Raw genomic sequence first — 26,520 nt, 5'->3', positions numbered from 1 at the left:
TAATTTTCCGCAAGAGAATAATTAGCGCGTCGATTTTGAGTGATAATTTATGCAGAGGCACACCATTGATTGGGTGGCTCGTTTACTTTGAATATTCACAGTGTGTTGGTCTTCTGGTTCTGATGTACGTGAATAATTTATTCTTAAACGGTTTGCTTCTATGCTCGCTTGTTCCAGCAGCTCAAATTCGCTAATTTTTACAGACTTTGTTCGCATTGAGCATACACATTTTCACAGCAACATTTTTTCTTTATTCCGCCATCAGGTAGCATATCATTTGTATTTATCAGGGAGGAAAGTACATATTGCATTTTTAATACCATGGGCAAATATGAAAGAAAAATAATATTAAATAATAGTGCCAATAAAAAGCATTAGCGCCTACTGCACAGTCTGCGTAAAAGGCTATGTTCAAATCGTAAAAGATGTAGAAAAAAGGAGAGCAAATTGCATCAGACCTATCTATGTTGAGAATATGAATCGTTTCGGTTCATAAACATAGTAAAAGTGCTAAATTTGATAAAAACTTATAAATCCAAAAAAAAAGTACCTGGAAAGAAAAAATTTGGAAACCGAGCGCTGCTACGTCCAATTTTGGTAAATCGCGTGCATCTTGATAAGGACCTAAGTGAACTATGTCAAACTACTACATACACCGCCGTAACCGAATGGTGTATGACTACTATGCAGGTGTGACCACCGGAAGTGCACAAGCTCGAAATCCCGGGCACAAAACACCTAGTGATAGAAAAACGATTTATCTAATAACGGTCGCCCCTCGACAGGCAATGGCAAACCTCCGAGTGTATTTTTGTTATGAAAGATTTGCTCATAAACGTGATCTGCCGTTCAGAGGCCGCATAAAACGGTAGGGCCCTTCATTTGTATTCAGTAGGTGAATAAGTTCATAGCGTTTTTATATTTTCTTTCACCTTACACCGATTTGTTTACTGTTTGGCAAAGGGTGAGTATTCATTCGATAGAACTCTTTCTGCTTTATAAAACTGTGTTAATTTTATTTTTGGTTTAATTAATTTTTTTTAGTTTCGAGGCTTAGAAATGGAATACCCAGGAGGCAAAAATCAACATTTTTGACACCTGCTCTTCTTTGCTTTTCATCGAGGTCAAAAAGGTGCAGAAGCTGCCCGAGACATTTGCGACGTGTATGAAGAAGGTGTCATAGGTGAGTCTATGGTACGAAAATGGTTTACAAAGTTCAAAAATGGCGACTTTGACGTCGATGACACGTCCCGCAGCGGAAGGCCTCTGAATTCGATGAAGAACGTCTCAAATCATTTTTGAAGCAGAATTGGCGAATTGGCAAAAAATGAATTGCGACCACAAAATGATTCTCAATCACCTTCTTTCAATGGGATTTACCGAAAAATTGGGAGCCTGGGTGCCTCACGAGCTCAACGAAAAAAACAAAGAAAGTCGCCTGGTAATTGCTTCTCAGGATATCGCCGCCACCGAGCAACATGCAGTCATAAATAGCGCTTTTTGTACCGCATCTTGACAAGAAATAAGAAATAGTGCCTATACATCAATATAAAGCAAAGAAAGGAGTGGGTGACTCCAGGAGATACGGCAAATTCGAGAGTCAAACCGGGTCTCCATCCAAAGAAGATCATGATATATGTTTGGTGGGACTGGAAGGGCTTGGTGCACTGGGAAATTCTCGAAAAGAATGCCACGGTCAACACGGAGCTCTACATTGCCAGCTACACCGCGTGAATGAGGCTATTCGACTGAAAAGACCTGATCGACATGGTCAAACCATACTCCTTCACATCGCCTGGCCCCATATTACATAAGTCATCAAAGCCGCACTCCAAGAGTACGAATGTTAGGTTCTTCAGCATCCGCCATATTCTTCGGTCCTTACACCGACCCGTTACCATCTTTTCCACTCCCTGTCAAACCATATGAAGGGCGTTACTTTCGATAACAAAGAGGTCCTTAAAAACTGGCTCAACAACTTTTTTGATACTAGACCAGATGATTATTGGCGGAGCGGCATCAACAAATTGGTCGCGAGGTGGGAAGATGTTGTAAACAGTACCGGCGAATATATAATTGATTCATTTATAGATACAATTATTGTATTTTGTGTAAATAAAAGTCTTCGGTAAAACGCTACAAACATCTTCCTCCAACTAATAATTTAGTATTTCGTAGCCCTTTCCGCTTGTTTTATGCCTTCACGTCTTCGATGCAGTGAATTTTCACATTTATCCCTAGAAATAGAGTACCAAGCCATTTGAATATGGGATTTTTTTCTTTTCTTCTAGGAAAGCATGACTGTATCTAATAATCTCACATAGTCCACCACACACAATTTATCCTTTATCCAAAATGTTCGATCTACTACTCCTTCCTCCGAAGAGCATCCACATAACATTATTGATTTGCCACCGTGCTTTATTGTTTTTATTTCGTGCATCTGGTATCATATGCTATACTTGTGGGTGGTCAAACTTATTGTTTACAGTCAGATTCAAACATATTTATATTTATTTAATCTGTCCATAGCACATATTTCCAGTTTCAATGGAAGTGGTGATTTCCTGCAAATTTAAGCTTTTTTGTTTTATTCTGTAAACTTATCAACGAACTGTCCGACTTGAAGGGCTTTGTATTGCTATAAATAGGACGTTTTTTAATTTCTCTTTCCAGAATTTTTCATTTTCTTGTTCGAGTTTTAAATTGTGATATGTTGGGATTTGCATTAAACACTTTTTCTTTGAATATTTCATTGATTTTGCTATTAAATTCTGCTTTTCATCGTTTTTCCTGGTTGGCTTAAATTTTTCATTAATTTGACTTCCGCATCTGGCGCAGCCCATTTTGCTTACTTTTTTCAATATTAAGTAGCTTACATTTAAAATTAATAAATTAACTTAATTAACTGCATAGAAGTAAAATTCCGCCCGTACCTTTGATACTAAAAACTATAACTCTTATTTAATGTTAGGTGTTTGATTCCAAAAATGAACAGCCAGCCCAAATTAGATTTTTTGTTTTGCTTGAAGCGTAAATTGTCTTTTTTTTTGAAATTAAGTTTAGTTATTAGTTTACGTGAACAAAAAGTTCACTTCATTTAACTAATACGGAAACATATATGTACTTATGTATAAACAAATTGATATCTAATTAACGATTTGCGTTCATTTTTTGTAAGCTCCCAAAAATATCCATTAGGTATTAAAACAGTCAATTTTAAAAATTACTCGCATTTGAATAAATTGTACGATGTGCGTATTTTATTTTTGTACTTTTTACAGAACCTCAATAAGCAAAGCAACGAAGAAAAATAATTTAATAAAAAACAATAGGGGTATTCACACTGAGCTCAATACTTTGTTAGTCGTTACTCAGTAATATTTTCCTGAGCATTTCGTTGTTTGTAAAACTATCTTAGTATCGGAGGGATTTAGCTACTCAGCATTATTAATATTATTATTAGGCTACTGAGCACTGCGACTACAAGAAATCTATTGTTCGAACCCTACCCTATATTTTAAGGATTTTTAAATATTTTAGCACAATCCCAGATTCCATTCTCATTGTTGCATAATTTATATGAATGCATGGGTAATACCACCAAGGTGGTGTAGCCTAGTGCAGGGCATTCACAAAGAAATATGCTTTGAATTTTCAGTGTCCATTTTACAAAATCAACATATGATGGTCCGAGAGACCTCTTTTGTTTAAGTGATATCTCGGGCTACAGTGGTCTGTAACCAGTTAGAGGTCATAAGTCCACTCTGCTAAGTGAAATTAGCTTATCAGAACTTCCTCTGTCCGGGGTTAGGAATAGTTTCGCTTGTAATCTGTAGTAAAAGTATGTGTATGTGGGTTCCTCCAAATTTTCGACGGAGATATCCCCTCATTCATTCTCTAACTACTCAGTAAAAATGTTGGTTCATGAACTGGTATTTAATGGAAGAAGTCATACTAAGGTGAAGGACTTTGGTTAATTAGGAACCAGTGTAAACAGCCAGAACGACGTCAGCCGGGAGATTAAAGGAAAGATAAGTCTTGTCAACAGGTATTATTTTGGGCTCAGGCAATGGAGAAGTAGAGCCCTCTCTCGAAAAATTAAAACAATGAGGTACAAAAGCCTAATCATCCCCGTCCTTGTATAGGGTTTTCCAATAACAGGTGTTATGAATGAATGGATTGCGCCGAATTTTCTACAGGGTTGCCCATATTCGACGGACCCATGTGTTTTTTGGGCCCATTCTTCAATCTTATACGGGAATAAATGCAAATCAATGCGGATAATTCGTTGTAAAGTGGTCCGAGCAATGCCCAACTGCTGAGAACGGCGATTTTGGGATGTCCTTGGCGACGTCTCAACACTAGCCCGTACAAGAGCAATATTCTCATCCGATCGCTTTGGTCGCATCACCAGTCGAAAACCTTTCGTACAAACGTTTAATGGTGTTCTTAGAAGGCGCACTTTTCACATTATTTAATTTTTTATACGCACGTTGAGTTTTCACAATTGACTTCTTTTGTTGAATGTAAATTTAAACAATTTGAGCGCGCTCGCGTGGCGTGTACTGTTCCATGGTAAAAATCTGCTTGGACTGAATATTAGCAACCCTGCACAGTCATCTACGCAGAAAATGAAAAAAAATCTTTTTCTCAATCTAATATTAATTTTTGCTCGAGTTCTCCTACGCAGTGACAGAAGGACGTACATACAATGCCAAACCTCCTCTCTCATCTTTTTGAGCATGTATATGCTGTATATGTCTATATCTATCTCGCTTCCTTTATGCTTTTACATACAACCGTTATGTGAACAAAACAATAATACCCTTGGGCAGAAGTGCGCAATTACAAACCTCTATTTTCTTTTTCAATATACAAGTATAACAATTGTCGGAAGTGTCGAATTGAGCATTCAGTACTTCGACTTTTTGAGGAACACCCTATTGTGCGTCCCTAAAAAGCGCAGACGTAGCTTATTATGAAATAAATTAACAACAAAATTATCTGAAATTGTTGAACCTTTTTATTGCGTTCATAATTAGCTCTTAATTCCAATCAATTTTATGTGCTTTTTTGCAGACGATTATTTAATTTATATATATTTTTTTAATATAATATTTTTTGCTTCCCAATTAACCCTCATTCTCGCTATTCAGATATGCAAATATATCATATCAGTGCGAAATTAAATTGTATTGTAAACCAATTTGTACTTACATATGCATATGTATGTATGTGTTAGTCACAGTCGAGTTTCCATTTTAGTGTGAAAATCGACAATTTTCAGACGCCTGCTGGAGTCAATTCATTCACATAAACTAGAAGAGTGAATTGTATGCCGCTGATGTCAGTGCAATTTACGAGTTAGTGCGAATCGGATTTTTGGAATTTTTCGGCAGGTTTTTTCAATGGAAATATTTTTGTAGTGGGCATATTGAAGTCATTGCACATTTGGTACAGGCTTTATATACGAAAATATGTACGTAGCTAGGCATTTATGCACATACATACAAAATTTGGTTAACTACTTTGCTTTGAGGCCACGAAATTTGTTTTGGCATTCCATAGAGACGTGTATGTGAATTATTTAGTAATTACTGCAGCACTCACTGATCTTAGGGTAGAACCGGGCTTGGTAGGCTTCATTTGCAAAATGCTAAATAGCAGAATCATTGAAGCGGAACTAGGAGAACCGGTGCTCAGGAGATTGGTAAGTAGAGGTACACCGCAAGGTGGAGTCCTCTCACCTTTTTAATGGAACGCAGTTGTAAATAAACTTCTGTTAATACTGGAATCGGTGGGCTGTAAGGTAATAGCTTACGCCGATGATGTTGTTATTGCTGTCTCTGGTAAATTTGTATCTGCATTAAGAGACCTAATACAAAATGCTCTAGATATACTTTCTAGGTGGGCAGGAAAGTGTGGTCTAGGAGTCAACCCAGACAAAACACAACTCATATTGTTCACTAGGAAACACAGAATCCCTCAGCTAAGTCCAATTATGCTCAAAGGGGAAGCTCTTGTGATTTCGGAAGAAACCAAGTACTTGGGACTATACATAGATAGGAAACTGACTTGGAAGTCAAACACCTTAGAAAGAGCCAGGAAAGCGAACCTAACTTTTTATGCCTGTAAGAGAGCTTTAGGTAAGACCTGGGGAATTAAACCTAAGGTTGCTCATTGGCTCTACACTGCTGTCGTCAGACCTAACCTTCTATATGGAAATGTTGTCTGGTAGTGTGCTATGCAGAAAAAAACCTATTCTAATTTATTGAATAAGGTGCAGAGATCAGCGGAACTAGCAATATGTGGCGCCATGAAAACCACGCCATCCATGGCTTTGGACATCATGCTACATCTGCCACCCTTAGATCTCTTTTGCAAATACTTAGCGGCCTGCACCGCTTTAAGGCTCAAAGCGAGCTCACAATGGAGAACTGTCACACATGGACATTCAACCATTTTAGACTCCTACACGGATATACCCAGTGACTGTGATTGTCACCCTCCCATTCTTTGCTTCGATTTCCTAATGAAAATCCCTTCTAGACTGGAATGGCTTGAAGAAGAACCAACAGCCAACACACCCGTTAAGATCTACACGGACGGATCCAAAATGGACACTGGTGTAGGATCAGGGTTATTTTGCGAAGAGCTTTCCATTAGTGAATCCTTTAATTACCGGATCACTGCAGCGTTTTTCAAGCGGAAATAAACGCTATTCATGAAGCCTTAAAATGGTTAAAGATAAACAGAATATCATCAATGGATATCTGCATTCTATAAGACAGCCAAGCTTCCCAAGCTACGAGCCCTGGATGCATTCCAAACAACATCAAGGAGTGTCTTACGTTGTCGCCAATCTCTAAATGAGATGGCCAAACAATATCGTATAATCTTATGCTGGGTCCCAGTCCACAGAGATATACCAGGGAACTGTAGGGCAGACCAACTTGCAAAAGAAGGTACATGTATGCCAGACATAAGTAATTTTATGGAGATACCTCTCCCAACTTGTAAGCTTCTCATTAAGGACGCATTAATCAGGTCTACAAATCAGAGATGGATTAGCGTTAACACCTGTGAAATTGCTAGGCAAACATGGCCAAGGCTAAATTTACGTCTGTCCAAGAGTAATATAAAACTGAGTAGACTTCAAATCAGGACCTTAGTAGGGGCCCTCACAGGACATTGTCTCATAGGAAATCAAGCAAGGAGATTAGGCGTTTACACGCATGATTTCTGTCGTAGCTGCAGAAATGAGGAGGAATTGGAAACAATTCAACATCTTTTTTGCACATGCCCGGCTCTAGCCAGAAGCAGAAACCGGTTTTTAAAATCCTACTTCTTAACGAATATAGATAATCTATACACTTTAGGTATTAACAACCTTTTACGCTTTGTCAAAAGCTCAGGATGGTTTAATATGGAGAGAGAAATGTAGCCAAGCCCCCGCGGCTCACAACGGACCCATTCCGTGGTCTAAGTGGCATCGTTGTCTATATGTGCGATGTGGCTGCCAAACCTACCTACCTATTTAGTAATCGAGCAAGACAATGGTTTTTTATTCTCTCATGGCAGTTTTTTTGCCCATCATGATAGCGTTTTTCTACCAAGTTTTTTTAGTTCGTTTTATGGAGACTAATAATTTTCGACGTTTTGTCATTTGCAGGTAAACTACTTTATATACAGTGAAGGACTCAAGTTACATACAGCAGCATATTTTCTTATTTTTCAGAAGGTATACAAAAATTAAAAAAAACTGTTAATGTAGTTGTTTGTTTGCTTATAAAATTTAAATTATTATGGCGCAGAAGCGATGACAACATCCGATGAAACGTCGCTTGGAGTGTTTGAGAGAAAGATTCTCTTGAAGATTTTTGGAGTTTTGCACGTTTGTGACGGCGCAGGCAATGGAACGATGAGCTGTATGAGCTTTACGACGACATAGACATAGCGCAGTGTATAAAGATCCAGCGGATACGTTGGCGCGGTCATGTCGACTAAATGGAAACAAACGCTCCGGGTCTGAAAGTATTCAATGCGGTACCAGCTGGTGGTAGTAGAGGAAGGGGATCAAAATAAGCCTCCTCTGCTTTGGAAGCATCAGGTGGCGCCGGTTAGTACGAGAAAGAAACGACTGGAGCGCTTTGTTAAACTCGGTCAAAATCGCGTAAGCCAATTCGAGTTCCAATGCCTATGTGTGTATTACATCAGTTTTATATGGATACCTGATAGCAAAAATAGTATGTTTGCGTAATAAGGGAAAAATACCTGTATGCACGGGTGCAGTCATGAAGGAGTGAAAGCGATACTAAGTTGTTTAACGTATGAAACCTTAGCCATAAATGATGGTATTAAGGTAATAAAATAAGTCTGAAATAATGCTTGACGTGCTCAGCTTTGCATCGTAGCGTAGTTGGATGGGCCTTTAACAGACTTAGGTCGTCATATGACTATTCATGTGTAAACTAATACCACTGCTCCATGGCAATCAATTCGTTTCTTTTTTTTTACTTTTTTCGAACATTCGGGTAAAACATTTTTAACCACAACAACAGCAAACCCTGCTCAACACGCAACCCAGAGCAAGCAAAAGCGCATAACCCTTTCCAAATGTTGGCTTCATTCCTGTTTTTGTTTTTTTTTTTGTTTTTTTTTGCTTGTGTGTCCAATACCAAAATTGGCGCGTATTGCAAATTGTCGATATACTTAGCGGCAGTGATGCCAGATTGCGGCAAATTTACCAATTTTGAGGGATATTTTACAACAAAAATCAGTAAAAGAGAAAAGAGGAACATTTTTAAATTTAAATGGATTTTCTTGTAACACAATTATCGTTGCACTAATTAACTTGCAGAATTTAACTAAAAGCAAGCATTCCACATACGTACTCGTACTGCCGTATGTACTATGAAACAAACCTAGCGATCATCTCAGCACTTGGTTAGGTTAGGTTGAAGCGGTTGTACTGTGGGAGGCAGGGGTTCATAGCCCATTGCGATGCCGGGTGGGGAACTTACCCCTTTCTCTCCTAACACTGGTGTGTGCTTTTCAAACATTTTAGAATATCCCTGATTTCTGCAGAACTGAGATCTTCCCATTCATTAAAAAATTGTCTACCTAGAATAGTAAACTTAGGTATGGATAGACTAGGACTGTGGCACAGTAGGTGCGTTGCCCTCTCTTCCTTCTCCTCATCTAGATAACTTTTACAGAAGTCATGTGTTTGCACACCCATCTTTTGGTAGTAGGTAGACACGCCTAAAGGTGGTAGACATGCCTAAAGGGTTTCCAATAACAGGTGTTACAGGTGAATGGATTGCGCTATCGAGAGATGATTAATGATTTTTTATGGCCGGATGGTATTGATCTGGGCAACACTTATTTTTAACAAGACGGTGCTACGTGCCACACAAGCAACAAAACCATTGATCTTTTACGGGAAAAGTTTCCGGTGACCAGGTGATCACAATTGGCCGAGATCGTGTGATTTAACGGCTTGTGACTTTTTCCTTTGGGACCACGTGAAAGAGAAGGTCTACGCCAACAGCCCAAGGTCGATTAAAGACCTGAAAGATTGAATTCATGAGGCTATCGGGGACATAGGGCAGCCACTTCGCAATTCGGTTATGGAAAATTTCATGAAAAGGATATTGTCCTGTACGCGAAGTGGTCATCTGCTGGTTTCTTTCTCTAATATCTGAAAAATATTTCCTGAAGTCGCCATATTGTTAATTTGAAAAAAACAAACCTTCAATGAGGCACAAGATTATCTATTAATAAAACTAATTTCTCTTGGCCGATTGATTTTAGATGAATCTCCAAGTACTTTTGAAGATCACCGCAAGGAACTTCTGGAGAAACAAGGTCCACACAAACAGCGAAAACATTTACAATTTTGTTTTTGAAATTATGCTAAAGTCAAGTCGAAACATGATGTACTAATGCTATGTTTTTGTAAAATAAAGTAATTCACTAGCAAAAAAAAAAAAATTATTGAAAATCATTATTTTTTGGGCCTCTGACTGTCCGTAACCCCATAAACCACAAGTTTATTCTGTGGTTTTCTTGCATGTGTAAGGCCCTGTTGAGGCTTCCCTGGATGATATTAGCATTGACATGATACGTTAGGAGTTGATATGATACAAGTATGTAGTTACATACGGTTACTTACAGCTTATTTGATTTAGGTAGATACGATTTTTTTGTAAAGTGTTCTATGTTTCACAATAATTTGCTAACAAAGTATGCAGACTGCTCATTTATTTTCCTCTATTTCATTTCTGAACATAAAATACAAAAAAGTGTTCACTCATTTCATTGTGGTGCAGAAAAACAAAAATGCGGGAATTTACGCCGCAGCTTACATGATAGAGTTAAAATTACCGCTGTTCGCGACGAAAGTTTCAACAAACAAAATTGTATTTTTATTGTTTGTAGGGTGAGTTTGACATAAAGTAATATTACATTTATTTTTTTACTCTAGTTTTTTTAGCTATGGGATCGCGCACTTCGATAGAAAAGCGTGAGTTAGTTTTGGAGCATTTCAAAAAAAGAATGTCGCGTCGTAATTATACATTTCAGTTCATTATACATTTGCACATTCAGCACATTTGCGAATGCTTTCTGCATGAAAATCGTGTGTCAAATAAAGGACGACACGCTCCAAATAAAACTTTGACAGAGAAAAAAGTTCAGTGATTAGTGTGCCAAGTGAAAATAAAAAAAAAAATCCGGCAATATGCCGTCCAAAGTTCATTGAAATCGCCAACAAGGATTTAGGTAAGACTTGCCATACAGAAACTGTTCAAAAAATTCTGAGGGACGCAAATTTAAATGGTAGAAGCGGTCGTAATAAACCTTTCGTAAGTGTAATGAATAGAAGTAAGAGATTGCAGTTTGTGCATGACCATCTAAATAAGAGCTCAGTACTTTTTACAGATAGTACAGTACTTTTTCCAGATAGCAGCTCTTTAATTTGACGCGAGGCCAATATGGAGCTCAAATTCCGAAATTTGCGAGCTACTACAAAATGCGGCGGTGGCAACATTGGGCATACATATCAGTTGGAAAATTTACCTTCATCGAAGAAACAATGAACAAAAGTGTTTATTTAAAATCTCTGCAAGAAAATTTGGCTCAAAACGCTTGATAATTCCAAATTGAAGATGATTTCGCTTTCAGCAGGGTAGGGACCCTAAGCACAGTCACAAATAATACAAACATCATCATAAATTCCTAGAGTTCCAGCGTGGAACATGGTTAACATATAAAATGTCCCCCCCATTGTTGAAACTTCTGCACAATCACCGGATTTGAACGTCATTGAAAATTTGTGGCTGACAAATATAAGAAAATATGACATCCATAACAAATTTGATCTTAAAAAGACTAGTTCAGTATACACAAAAAACTTGATTAGCTCTATGCCACGCAGACTTGAAGCTGTAATTGATAATAAAGGATACACAACACAGTACTAAATACCTAACAATTTTAAAAATTAAAAATAAATAGTTGCTCTTTTTTAAGTTGCATCATTTAAGCTGTGGCGCTAATTCTCTGTATGTTTTTGTTTTTTTCATTACAATGAAAGGAGTGGACACTTTTTTGCATTTCATGGTGTGAAATGGAATAAAACAAAATAAATTAAATAGTTTCATCTAATTTACCATTTTAGCAAAATATTATTGAACTCTTTACACAAAAAAAAAATCGTATTTGTATCGAATTCACACCCTATTCTGACTGTATAAGTCGATAGTTCAAAAAAAGTGTTTGTATTTTTATAAAGCTTCTGTTTTTTATATATTTAGTTTCATGTTAGCTTTTTGCTGACATTTTCGAAGAATTATTGTTGTTAGATTTAAATGTTGCTTGCGAAAAGCTTTTTTACAACAAAACAAAAAAAAAATTAATGCATGCACATAATATTATTAGGCTACTGCGCACTGTACCAATATATATCTATTTTGTATGGATGCACATAGATGAACTTTACTTTTTACGGCGAAAAATGTGTTTTGACTTTTTGGAAATTTGTGGGATTGTTTCTAGGTCGTGGATAATTGACAATGCCTGGCATCATTGCACAGTTGCTTTCTGCATGATTGGTCGCGTGTCTCGTCGGCTGCTTCCTGATGGCCAAAACGACCGAAAGTTGTTAGGAGTTGCCTCACTGAAAAGGGATCGGTATGGTAGTTGTTGGTATGCACACCAGTGAATACTATATATGTATGCAGATATGTGTGTAAACAGACGTACATATGTATGTAGACATAGATAGGTATGCTTACTTATGCAGGTATATTTGATTCGTTCAAAATCCAGCAGTCGACTACAAAAATAACGCACTTTTATTTGCCTTTTTTGACCTAACTAGAAGCTAACTACAATGTAAAGCTGCACTTCCTCAAAATCAAAGCTTGCATATGTTTTGTCTGTGCAATGGATTTGTTATTTTTCACATATCTCTGTTGATCTCACTTTAATTGTTGTTTATTCGTTTTTTGTATTTTGCTATTTGTAAATTTCATGTATATACAAGGTGGCACAAAATTAATCACCCGGTAATTAATTTACACAAGATTTATAACTTTTATAAATACCATCGCACGTCAATCATATTTGGGACGTGTGAACTGGACAGCTGCAGTGTGTGCTGTACAAGCAAGGGAACGCGTAAAGGTCAAATTAAAGATTACCAACAGACGAAACAATTTTTGTATTTTTATTTAGTGGAAAAGTTACTAAAAACACAATTGGATGATTAATTTTGCGCCACCTTGTAGTTGTCATTTTATTTTGTATATTGTGAAATGAACATCAGTGCTCAGTCTCGGACGTGTAGTCGAGACTAAGGAAAGTAAGGAAGTCGGTCCGGAGCGAATTTTATACATCCGTGCATATTTTATGTAGTACTTTACTTTGGACTGGCTGTATTATAAATTTGTACAATCAAACAAATTTATAGACATTGGGAGTTATTTGTAGCTTTTAACAACAGAAGGATAAAGAAAGTTTAGTTTCAACATATAAAAAGAGGGCGTGGCTTTTAACCAATATCAATAATATTTATATCGGCTCTAAAAGAAGTACCAAGTTTGCGCGAGTTTTATTAAGTCGTTATCATAATACAGATCCATAAGTAAAAACACTCCCAGCTGATGCCCATAACTGAGATCAGCTGATTCCAAACCTCTCTTTTATCTAACATGGTTGCATAAAAACTGATGAAATTTCATAGCAAATCGTATCAAAAAGTCTAAAAATATCGTGTAAATTTAGATGCTTCTCAATAAAAGAGCATTTTATAGCTAAGAAATATATTAAAAATATTTATTATTGTAAATTTTCCAAGTCAAAGATATTATTTTGATATTTTTGTAGTCGATATTCTATCGTTTCTAATGTTAAAATAAAAATTCTAATTAGTCGTAGCAACTTCGGGAACACGCTCAAGAAAAAATGCCAAGCACTCACACTATCACACACATAGGTGCCTGAAAAACTCACACCTAGGACACCTGTCAAAGAAATAGAAAGGAGAAGAGTGTTTTTACTAGTATTTCTGTACAATGGTCGTTATAGAGATACATACATTTACCCATAAGTGGACGTGATAGGGCCCAGTTTTCAAATTTAGGTTCATTATTTGTATAAAATTTAAAACGAGGCAAAAGGCATCTTCGATTTGTTATGCGTTTGCGAGTAGCGAATAGTTGAAGCAATTGGCGTAAATAGGCATATATTGGCAGCACTGGAAAAGCACTGCCAAAAATTACATTTGTTGGAATCACTCAATGAGTATTTGTAAGACCGCGTTCGAATAGGAAAACTTTTTGCTGAAATTGTGTGGAAGCCAAAGAGAATTTATATATGATTGATTCAAATATTTAATATCGCATGAAAAAACTACAAATTGTTTTCTGACTTATTTGAAGAGCTTGAAATGGTTACAACAATTGAAGAGTACAGTAATAAGTAGTAGGTTATTAGTACTGAAAATTAACAACACTTTTGTTGCTTCAATTTTTCCAATTTTTGTTTAATGAATTCTCACGCCGGAGAGTTTACACACGGCAACACCGTTGCTTGCAATTATTTTCGTTTTTAGTCTACAGCTAACAACAACATTGCAAGGAACGAGAATATAAAGCGTGTTTTGAAGCAACTCAGTGACCCCTTCTTTCCGCGTCTCCCCATAAATTCCACACCTTTTTCACAAATTACCAATTAAAGCAACAAAATTTGCCCTGTATGAACGCGGTCTAATGAAACTCTTAATGAAGAGAGTTGGAAGCATTGATGAAATTTCGTTTTACTATACTAGAATTGAAGTGGCTACAAAACTGACAAATGCTCAAAAGTTTTGTAAAGGTCCTAATTAAAAAGTTGGATATCTGGATGAAAATTTGATAAATTTTTTGGAATTCCTTATATTTTATGGTTTGAAAGGCACTTTATTATTCGGTATAGATTCAACACACTTATTCCCACGAGATTCCAATTTATGAATTCCATCCTTGAAGTGAGAATCTGGAGGCCTGCAAAATACGCTTCCACAGCTGTTATGACCTCAACAGATGGAAGTCGCTAGGGGCCAAGTCTGGTGAATTCGGTGGATGCTCCAACAATTCGAACTTTAATTCATGGATTTTAGTCATTGTCACAATGGGACGTTAAGTATCGAAGTAGTTAGATTGAAGTGCATTAAAAGTTAGCTGAGGTGTCGGCAAGTGCCATTGACTGTCACTGAAACGTTGACGGCGAAGGTGACTATGGCGGTATGTCTGCCATTGTGTTAGTTAGTGTCGCGCGGCGAATACTGAAGAAATATTTTTTTTTTAAACCGTTGCTTGTTTTCTTTGTATTTTTTCCATTTATCATTTATCTCATGAACTGACTGAAGTTGGCGCCGCTGAAAACAAGCCGTGTTGTTGCAACGGCATTGCTTGGCTAATGCAATATGTAGGTATGTATGCCATGCGCGGATGTATTTGCATGAAATTGACTTGTGGTAGGCCAAATTAAATTGCAATTTTCAGTTTGTTTTAAAACTTTGCCCGGTGACTAACATTTTTATTACTATTAACATTTTCATTACTACAAAATATTAAATGCATTTTCGTACTACCAAAACATGGTTTATTATTAAGAAATTTCTAAAGTATATTGAGCTTAACATCAATAGCAAAATTTTTACTTCAACAATTCCGACAAAAAATACACAAACCAGTTTTCTTAAACAAAAATTTGTATACGATTTTTAGATATGAAAAGTAATATCTCCGTTAATTCAAATTATTTATTCGGATAATTCAAAATAATTTAAAAAAATTCCCTGCCTACCGATTGGAAAATAGCTGATGACGCAAAAGATTCTCATAGTAGCCGCCTGAAGTTCGACAACGTCCAATTATTAGAACAACACCGGAAAGCTTGGCCTAAACCGACAAAATGAAGCTATAATATCTTCCGATGCCTACTGTGCCCAAAGCTAACCAACCAAATGCACCACTTCCATTTAAATGAGGTACCCATCCTTGATCATTTGTGTGTTTGTGTAAAGGGATCAACTCGCTTTGGCTCTTTATATTTACTTGTATCTTACATCCCGCCTGAAAGTAATTATGATCTTTACAAATCGTACACAGACTACACTGCTTGCTTGCCTTATCCTAAATAAGGTGGATCATAATCATATTGATGTTTTTGGGGATTTTAATTTCCCGGGAGAAGGTGTCATAGTCGGGTCGAAATGGAAATGGTTTGCAAAGTTCAAAAATGCCGACTTTGACGTCGATGATATGTGCAACAGCGCAAGGCCTTCTGAATTCGATTAAGAACTTTTCAAATCACTTTTGATTGAAACAGTCGCCAAGCCAGTCCTGAATTGGCGGAAATGAATAAAAATGAGCTGCGATCATAAAAAGATTCTCAGTCACCTTCATTCAATGGGATTTACCGAAAAATTGGGAGCTTGGGAGCCTGAGTGACTCACGAGCACAACGAAAAAACCAAAGAAAGTCTTTTTCAAATTGATTCTCAGCATCCCGCCCACCATCGAACAACACTCGGTCATAAACAGTGCTTTTTGTACCGTATTTTCACAAGAGATGACAAATAGTGCCTATATATCAATATGAAGCAAAGAAAGAAGTCGAGCCGAGAGTCAAGCCGGATATTCATGCAAAGAAGATCATGAGATGTGTTTGGTGGAACTGGGGTGACACGGTGCACTGGGAAATGCTCGAAAAGAATGCTACGGTTAACAAGAAGCTCTACATTGCCCAGCTATACCGCGCGAATGAGGCTATTCGACTGAAAAGATCCGATCGACATGGTCAAACCATACTCCTTCACGAAAACACTAGGCCCCATGTTGCACAAGTCGTCAAAATCGCACTCCAAGTTCTCGAATTGGAGCCCCTTTGGCATCCCCCGTACTCTCCAGATCTTACACCGACCGCTTACCATATTTTTCGCGCCCTTTTAAACCATACGAAGGGCGTTACCTTCTACAATAAAGAAGTCCTTAAAAACTGGCTCAAAAACTTCTTTGACACCAGACCAAGCGATTTTTGGCGGAACAGCATTAACAAATTGGTCGATAGATGGAAAGGTATTGATTATTGATATAATTAATGTGTTTCGGTTAAATTAAAGTCTTCGGTAAAAACGCTACGAACTTATTCCCCAACCGAATACTTTTTGCGACCTTTGCTCGCTCTAGAATAGAATATGCAACATTTATCTGGAGGTCTTGCCACCAATTTACAATTGAGAGAATTAAACGAGTACAGACGGTGTTCCTCATTCATTCCAGGTCATTAAAGTTCTCAAATTCTGTCCCTTCCTATAATTCCCGTTTGATTTTAATTAACTTAAAGTCTCTAGAGAGTAGAAGGTCTATACTCTCACTGTATTTTGTTTTAGTGTTAAAGGAGAAATCGATTGTTCATCAAGATTACGTAGCACTTAATTTTTCATATTCATGCTAAATCTCTACGCAACACTTACCCATTTTATCTTAAATTTCTTAACACGAATTGTGCGCGTAATGCTCGTATTGTCCTCGCTCTATGAGAATTCTGTGGGATGTCGAGTGCTATACCGCTTGACTTTTCGGCGTCAAAGAATGATTTTTATGAAATTCGAAGCTCTTTTTTTAATTGGTTTAATAGTTATCTGTTAACTGTAATTTTGTTTTAGACTTGAAATGAACAAAATAAAAGGAAAAAAGTATTAACAAATTCTTTATTACTTAAGGCCCCCGCCAGTTGCGCTCTCAGAGCCAACTCTGACAAAACGGAGTTGATGCTATTCACCTGGAAATACAAGACTCCGCGTTTTAAGCTTCCAAGACTAAACAACCAGTGTCTTACGCTCGCATCGGAAGTCAGGTATCTTGGTGTAATACTTGACCCCAAGCTCCACTGGAAGCTGCACATAGAAGCTCGAGCTAAGAAGACCAGTATTGCCGTCTACGCCTGTAAATCTATGTTCGGCAAAAAATGGGGTCTCAAGTCAGGTGTCGTACTTTGGATGTACAACGTAGTGGTTCTTCCAATTTTAACATATGGGTGCCTCGTTTGGTGGGTAGCTCTTCAGAATGGCTACAACACCACTAAACTAGAGAGAGAGTGCAGAGAACTGCAGGTGTGGGCATCAGGTGTGATTGTAAAACATGCCCCACTGCTGCGCTCAACGTTATTCCTGTGGATCTGCAGGTTAAATCCATTGCTGCTCAGAGCGCTATCAGGTTGAAGGAGCTTGGCCTCTGGAGGCAATTTCCTGTAGGACTTAGTAGCATCTTGAAGCAGATCTCCTCTTTCTTCTCTGTTCTTCGCACTGATCTCTTCATCCGCAAACTGTGTTTTGAGGGTTGTGCTAGGGCTATCTTTCCGAGCAGGCAAGACTGGAAGGAGGGAAAAGTCGGCACGGATATAGGTACCTCTGTTTTCACTGACGGATTCAAAATGGAATCTGGAGTGGGAGCGGGGGTTTTCTCTAAATCAGCCAGCATTTCGGTCTGCTTTAAACTGCTGGAAACGAGCAGCGTTTTTCAAGCAGAAGTCTTCGCGATCCTGCAGGCATGCAAAATGCTTCAAGATCGCTGTTGGGAGGGAGACATTAATATTTTTTCCGATAGCCAAGCTGCGATCAAGGCACTGTAGTCGCCGTATTGCAGCTCTCTTCAGGTGAACTCCTGTAAAGAGGAGCTCAAACAACTCGATCGAGCAGGAAACATTTCCCTTATCTGGGTTCCTGGGCACAGGAATATAGAGGGAAATGAAAATGCCGACGAGCTTGCCAGAAAGAGGTCCACAGAACCGGTTTCAGCTGCCCCTCCTTAGACATCAGTGTCCCTTTGTCCATTGTTAAAGGGAAACTACACAATTTCTTTCTAAGAAAAGCGCAAGACAGATGGAGGTCTGTCTCATCGTGTGCTATTTCGAAAACACTATGGCCCCAATATGATAGAAACAGAACGCTTAAGGTGATGGGAGTCCCCCGCCATTCAATTTCCAAACTAATTGCGGTGTTCACTGGCCACTGGGTGACCGGTACTCATGCGGAGAAGCTTGAAATTCCGTACAACCCCTAATGCAGAAGCTGTGGGCATCCTGCAGAGAAAGAGACTGTTGAACATTTTCTCTGCAAATGTCCGGCTTTGGCGACTAGGCGCTTGAGATTTCTCAGCGTGCCTTTTGGGGATGACTTGAAGAAATTCTCCAGCCTAGATCCTTTTTCTCTCCTCTACTACATCAACAGCACTGGATGGCTATAGAAGGTATTCTCTTCCAAATAATTTTCCTTTGCACAAGTAATAGTCCACATTATGGTATCAAAACGGCACGTAAGTGCTACTTGCCTGTGGCACTCTTGCCATTTTACCTACCTGCCTACCTAAGACGCTCGCCTCATTTGAAAAAAAAATTTTTTTTGATTTGTTTTTTTTTTTTGTTATTTATATAGATTGAATATCTAAAAATATGGTCCCGAAACCGTTTTCCGAAATTCCGAATATTTACGGAGATAGAGCCATTTTAGTGAGGTAACCTCTACAACTAATTAGTTTTCAGGCAAAACAAAGCATGAATTGATATTTATACACAAAATTGTAGTTTGGCAGGTCCACAGGAAAACTAGTTTCCAGGTAAACAAACATGCCCAAATTTAAGTGTTGAAATCTTTACAAAACCAGTTGTACGAATTCAAGAAGAAACGCGCAATTTTCGCGAAACCGCGTTTTTCGAGCGGGCGACGGTTCTACTGAACCGATTTTGATGAAATAATATTTCAAGGACCTTTTTCGGACCTTTAAACTGCAAAAAGAGTCGAAAACCCGTTTTTCATCTTTGAAAATCCACTATTTTGTCAAATTTTATATTTTTGAAGGCCGACAACTTTTTGAACCTCGTATGGCCAAAAACAAATTTTTATTTTTTAGTAATGGATCAAAAAGTAAAATACTGAAAGCAAAAATAAAAATTTGTTTTCGTCTCCGTTTTACACGCTTTTAAAAAACACTCAAAACACACCATTTCAAATGAGGTGGGGGCCCTAAATAATCGGATACTTTTTAAAATTATACATTTTCCTAAATAATCACTTACATTTTCTAATTCGTTCAAGTTACAAAGTTACAGTTAAAATTTATGTATTTCTTTATGACAGATCATTAAAATGATTAATTGTTTCGGTCAAATTTAGTTGCATTAGTTTTTGACATTTTCGGAAATTAAATAGGCAATAATTTTATGAAATCATTGAAGTGCACACTTTGTCGTTACAAATTAACCAAAAGTAATTTTTAAATTCAATTACTTTGTCAAATGGGTGGAGTAAAGCGGAATTTTAATGACAGTTGTGTGTGAATATTACATTCATTAATATTAAATACATTTTGTAAATATTAAATGGATAGCTGTACATTCATACATATGCGTACACGTCAAAGATTCCGATTTTTGTTACATTACAGGAGTTTTGTTTCACCATAAAACTAGAGTACGAGCATTTTGGTAATATGTGGCCACAAAGTGGTTAATTTTGATTTTAATACTTTGACTAGTAGACTGTATGTTGGTATTTGTGGTTTTTGGCAACAATGAACACATAAATACCTACATATAAATTCGGTAAATATTTGCTAAACATAACTAATAAGTGGCTTTGAAAGCAATAAAAACAGTTTTTGCGGTTTTTTCGTTGTATCCTCGCTAACTCAGTTTGAATTGGCATTGTGGATATTTTAACTTCGTCACAGTCGTTTTAACAGGCTTAGTGTCTGTTTTCAATACTCTATTCTAATCTAGATAGACATGTACATACAAATATGCATTCAGAAATGTTCAGCAGCAGAATTGGAAACTATTTAGCCTTGCTTGTCTCTCCGCTGAACATTCAATATTGCACACGGTGACTCGTGAAAACTTTTTGAATAGTGAAATGCGGGAAATTTAATATTGGTTTTTATTTTCAATCATCATATAATTCCCTTCAATATCCTGATGATTTAAATGAGAGTTTAAAAAGCATGAAAAATGATGATGATTCGCCACCCTTTCATGTGTTTATGAATCTGTTCATTTAAAATACACTTATTCACCATCTATCAGTAGGAATCGGGTGATTTTCTAGGTGCATGAGAACTATAGATATCGATAATTATAGTTTGACAAAGCAGACACCCTGAAAACAAAAAACTCTCAACTCGTTCGCACGAGAACTAAAAAAACTCATGGGAAAAGAATAATAAACTTCAAAATCACCTCAGTAACCTCGATGCATCTTTATCCTCTGAATATTCTCTTTGAAAAGCAGCAAAGAAATTTAAAAGACCAATCTTAAAACAGTCAACCATCAAAATGAAAAATAATAAAAAATAAAAATAAATAATTGGCGCGTATACTTCTGTTAGGTGTTTGGCCGAGCTCCTCCTCCTATTTGTGGTGTGCGTCTTGATGTTGTTCCACAAATGGAGGGACCTACAGTTTCAAGCTGACTCCGAACGGTAGATATTTTTATGAGGAGCTTTTTCATGGCAGAAATACACTCGGAGGTTTGCCATTGCCTGCCGAGGGGCGACCGCTATTAGAAAAATGTTTTTATTAATTTGCTTTCACCGAGATTCGAACCATGAAAAATAATAAGTGAATTAAATCGGATCTTGAAAAAGCTCATAGATTTGCTCATTACTTATCCCGAGTCCTTATACCACATGAATTCGAACCCTCACTAAGCACTGAACAAAAAGTCAAAGACATCCTAAAACTCATCCACCAGATGTACCCGCCCTAAAAATTTTTCCGAAAAACGAAGTAAAAGCAGCAATAAAAAGGCTCAAAACAAAGAAAGCTCCCGGGTATGATCTCATCAGTGGATAATTAACTATGCAAACAACTGCCCGAGAAAGAAATTTCTTTTCTCATGCACATATATAAAGTTATCGTATTAACTGGTTTTGTTCCCCCCAATGGAAAGCTGTACAAATAAAAGGATCCTTAAACCAAGAAAAAGTGCAGAAAAAGTGGAATCTTATCGTCCCATCTGCTTATTGCCCACTGTCTCTAAAGTTATGGAATTTCTTTTCCTAAAAAAAAAAAAATTATGCCCATAATTAAAGACCGAAACTAATACCAAATCACAAACTCGGTTTCAGAAAAACACACGGTACCATCGAACAAGTACACAGGCTCGTAAATAGTATTCACAAAGTTTTTGAGCACAAGAAGTTTTGCACGGTCGCATTTTTCGACATACCTCACGCCTTCGACCGCTTCTGGCTTGACGGCTTACTCTGCAAAATGCAAAATAAAACTCAGTCTAGCTATTAATTATTATATATACTTTTGTCATCTTTGTTAAACAAAACCAAGAACAGTTTGAATTCTATGAAAGTTTAGCTGGCGTACCTCAAGGCAGTATAATAGGTCCAGTACTTTATTTGCTTTACAAACAAGATCTACCAATCACAGAGGAAACTATGGTCGGAATCTTTGCAGATAACACTGCCCTACTTGCTATAGACTCCCACCCAGAGGTGGCTTCTCTCAAACTCCAGAGAAAGGACTTGATAAATAGCTCCAAATAGCTGGAAAATAAAAGCTAACGAGACGAAATCTGCTCAAGTTACCTTTACACTCAAAAGACTTTACACTGTAAAGACCTGTGAAATCGGTAACAAACCGCGCATTGAAGGCAAGTGTAGAATACGATTTCGCGGCGTTGACAAAATTCAAATGACTAAGAAACTGAAAAGTGGAATCAAAGATTGCTCCCAAATCCGTTATTTCATTAAGAGTAATAACATGCGAGTTCTTTAAATGCGTAGTCTTAGAAAATTACACGTCAGATCATATCTTAATATTTAGCTGAAGTACAATAGATTGCTATCATACCATACCGCGACGTTGTTGAGGTCTGATTGAAGATTGCGTGAATCAGACATGGTTAGTAGAGTTTTAAACAATTTTAATTCGTCTGCATATAAAAGAAACTTAGAGAAATCTAAACATTCAGATATGTCATTAATGAAAATAACAAAGAAGAAATCACCCAAAATGCTGCCCTGCCGGACACCAGAAGAGGCAATAAAAGTATAAGAGTGATGCAACATCGATAAAAACTACACATTCACGACTGAAGAGGTTAGATTCGATTCGATTAGAATTGTGGGGGTTGGACAAGTCCAAGCACTCAGTCAGGAAGACCACTGTACTACACTCGAATAGATTACAGAAGAAGGAATAGAGAGACAGGACATATATTATATGGATGGTAAGACGGGCAAATTGGTTGGAGGTCACTCTTCCACGAATCTTTTGGATTCATTGATGAATCTTATTTAAGAGAACCGGAAGAGGATGAGTATGAACTTTATCTATGCTCAGAACATCGCGCCCCAATAGCCTAAGTCTGATTCTAGAGAACGGAGGACAGTTACTGAGAAAATGCTTTGCAGTGTTCACATTTTTACGGCAAGACATATGCCTGTCGTCAATGATTCCCATGGTAGCCATATGCTGACCACAGGCGTTGTGTGTGTGATTACACCTACCAGTACTCCCAGATCCATTCTGCTAAGTTTTAGGAGAAAGGTCGCTAATTAATTTCCTGTTTGGGTCTTTTACAAAGCACTTAGCTACTCTGCAGGAGCCCAATTTAGACCAATGCCTTCAAGAACCGATGCAGAATTGATCCCTAGGAAGGGTTCTGGGTCCAGTGATGTGCTTGCAGATCCTTCATTAGCCAGTTTATCAGCCAAAAAGAAGGTACGAAGGTATTGAAGGTACGCCTAAATCCATTTCGTGCTTTAACTGATATTTTCATGATGAGCGCTGAGTTCATTTTGACCTAAACAGTTATTTGTATGTTAACAAGCAAAATTACCACATTTGGGGTACTGAAAATCTATTTATCTTTAAAAAAAAAAAAATTTTTTTTATTAAAAAAGAAAGCTATGCATCCACAATAAGTCTTCCCCAACGCTGAACAGTTCTAATTTAATAAAAAAAATTATTGCCAGTAAAGTTCAATATTTTTTATTTTATTTTATTTTCGTGTTTTTTTTTTAGAAAAGTATGCGGAAATGACCTCTACATCTCCTCTTTCATGCAGTGTAAAAAATGCATGATGCCTCCACGTATTAACAGTACCTCAATAGTTGAAAACGTGTCTTCACTTTCACTTAGGAAGGCATAGTAAGGCACAGGCAAGTAAAAGAGCGATTTGTATGTACATATGTAAATATTACTTCACAAGTAAGACAGCAGCATTTTTAATGACTTTTGTTTTACTCTTTCTAGACCAAATTATGTCGACATTTTTTAACTTACCATTGCAGCAGGTCAAAGCGAGCAGCACCGCAATATTCAAAGTCTGCATGATTTCCAACGAAAAACAAAGCCAAAATTCCCAAAGACTGACTAATACAAAGCAAAGATTTCAACTCAAGTCACTTTACAGTTTACTTTTATTGTTGTTTGTTTTAATGATTCAACTTTTTGGCGGCCACTCACAAAGCACTTCGGCACTCATAAAACTATTTTGTTTAGATTTTGGAGATTACAAAAAGTCACACGAACTTTATTTAGTTCACTTTCTATCACTTGAAAATAAAAACACTTCTGTAAGTATTTGGGAAATAGTTTTCTTGGGACGTAGTGTATTGCGGCCTCTAATTTGATCTTTTAAGCTTAGGAAACTTGTGAAAACATTCAAATCGTGAAATAGCCAGCAAACTGTGCAAATTCAAATTTTGACTTTCGAGTTGCACACCAGCAATGCGCGCGATATCTAGGCCCTGGACGCTAGACTGACAACATATCTACTCTGTATCAACACACAAATTGGAAATGAATTCGAAGCGTTTTCGTATTTTTATGTTAATTTACGTACAATATTAGCAACAATAATGCAGGCAAACAAGCTAGAGACAATTTCCGTTTTGTTAAACTCCTTTGACGTTAATGAGTAGAAAATTTACTAACAAAATTGTTGTAGTTGTAACTTTGTTTATTATTACTTATTTTGCAGCGCATAGATTGCTCGTTATTTTTGCCACTGCATTTTTCTACCTGCTATTCTGTGATTCTGTTGAATTTGCAATTATGTGAGAAATCTCAATTGGACAATTATTGTTGCCTCAGCCGTTGCCGCCACCGATTGATTCCAACAACAATGACGAATGTGTTGATAAAATATAGTAGTTGGGACAGTTTCTCACAATTGTCAGTCGAATAGAGGAAATACCAGTAGTTGGTAAACAAATTTCCCCTTTTTTGTATTTTTTATATTTTTACATACGTATTTGCTGATGCGTTGTTGTTAGTTTGATTTTTTGCCGTCTGTGATTTGATTTTTTTAAAGCAACACTTAGTAGCTACAATAGGCCGAAGGCAAACTATTCCGTAATTATTTCGTAAATATGTAATATTTGTAAACCTATGTAATCACTTTTAAAAGAGTATTCTGCAATTGTGAATGCCTTGGCTTTAACCCAAGCTGAACTACAATAATATTATTGACAAAGCTAACCGGCAAGTTGGCCACCACCAACTGTTCACTAAGACGCGCGCTTTAATAGTGAACTAAGAGCGAAATGCGCGCGACCAGTTTGAGTTAGCGCAAGTTGTGAAAAAGGCGTACAATGAAAACAACAACACACAAAAAACTACACAAAAAAGCGGCTGAAATGAAAGCATAACAACAAAAATAATTGGACATGCCAAACAATAAGTCAGCTGGGGCCGCCCGTTTCGACTTTGGTAGGCGTTGATGAACTTGTGAAACTGGTGGTTTATCGATGGTAGCGTCCGATGCTGCATAATATCCCTGCAGGGAAAACTAAACTAGTACGGAAATATTTCAGTTCAGATATTTCAGGTATTTAATAGAAGAAATCATATCAGTTCGTCATTGACTAGAAAAATAGCAGCAGTGAAGAGATAAATTTCTTTGCAAATTAGTTAATTCTTTGTTTGGATAAGAAAACTTAAGATTCGTCTTTGGACGCGCCGATGCAAAGCGATGATTAGTGGTAGGCACGTATAAGTAGATATTGATGAATATATTTATTAATTTGAAAAATTATATATCCCAGTCTATTAAATAAATGCAGCAATTAATTTTTAAAATTTTTATTAAATTTAAAATTTTTCACGCATCGACAATTACAACGCGGCCGCCGTAGCTGAATGGGTCGGTGCGTAACTACGATTCAGAAGACGTAGCTTCGAATCTCCGTGAAACACCGAGATGTGGAAAATGTTTTTTCAAACCTCCGAGTGTATTTCTGTCATGAAAAAAATCTTGATAAATAACAAAATGTCTGCTGTTCGGAAGCGGGTTCAAATTCCTCCATTTGTGGAACAACACCAAGACGCACGCTACAAATAGGAGGAGGAGTTCGGGCAAATACCCAAAAATGCGTGTACGTCCCAATTATATATACAGGGTGACCGATGGGAATCTGATGTTTTTGAAATGAACAGTACTCAGTTATTTTAAATGAAATATTTTATTTTAATACACAAAATTCTTTGTCATGACATGCCATTTGAAGATGAATATTATTTGTGAAGAATTACGTCGGGTAAGTGGTGCCCATCCTCCTGAATGCAGTTTTCCAGCCTTCTCCAAAAATTTGCCATCACACGAGTCATCAGTTCAACATCAATTGTAGCCACTTCTAGCATAATTTCTTTCCTCAAACTTCTGAGCAACACACACTGTAAAATTGTTCGCAGAGATTCACGGCTCACTCTTAATTCGCGCGCGTGTTTACGTTCAGAGCGCCCAGGGCTACGAGTCAGCGCGGCTCTCACACGCTCGATGTTGTCTGGTGTTCTTGCTGTCTTAGTCGAACCTGGTGGCTTCTTTTTCACAATAGATCCTGTTGTTCGTAGATTATGAACCCAACTGAGAATCGTGTTGCGGCTTGGAATGGTTCCACGACGCCCACGATTGAAACGCACACGAAAAAGTCGCTGCACGGTAATAACA

General features: G+C 37.3%; 1 protein-coding gene and 1 long non-coding RNA gene across 3 annotated transcripts in view; one reads left to right on the top strand and one right to left on the bottom strand.

The window, feature by feature from the left end:
- The window catches only part of LOC129241715 (carbonic anhydrase 3), a 50,089-nt gene extending 24,996 nt beyond the window's left edge, over nt 1–25,093 (bottom strand). The window contains exon 1 of the mRNA XM_054878194.1: nt 23,853–25,093. Within this exon, the coding sequence (XP_054734169.1) occupies nt 23,853–23,901 (49 nt within the window). The 5' untranslated portion in view covers nt 23,902–25,093. The remainder of the gene's footprint in view (nt 1–23,852) is intronic.
- Nucleotides 10,312–11,604, top strand: LOC129241716 (uncharacterized). Of its 2 annotated transcripts, none has more exons than XR_008582154.1 (3): nt 10,312–10,447; nt 10,502–10,871; nt 10,948–11,604. It is a non-coding gene; the product is annotated as an uncharacterized LOC129241716 (long non-coding RNA). The 2 variants fall into 2 exon arrangements; XR_008582153.1 differs by having other exon boundaries at nt 10,929–11,604.
- Nucleotides 25,094–26,520: the final 1,427 nt, after the last annotated feature.

The sequence above is a fragment of the Anastrepha obliqua genome, chromosome 3 (genome assembly GCF_027943255.1).
Source record: "Anastrepha obliqua isolate idAnaObli1 chromosome 3, idAnaObli1_1.0, whole genome shotgun sequence".
NCBI classification, from domain to species: Eukaryota; Metazoa; Arthropoda; class Insecta; order Diptera; family Tephritidae; genus Anastrepha; species Anastrepha obliqua.
The sequence above is the reverse complement of the archived record's forward strand: the minus strand, read 5'-3'. Positions and strand labels throughout refer to the sequence as shown.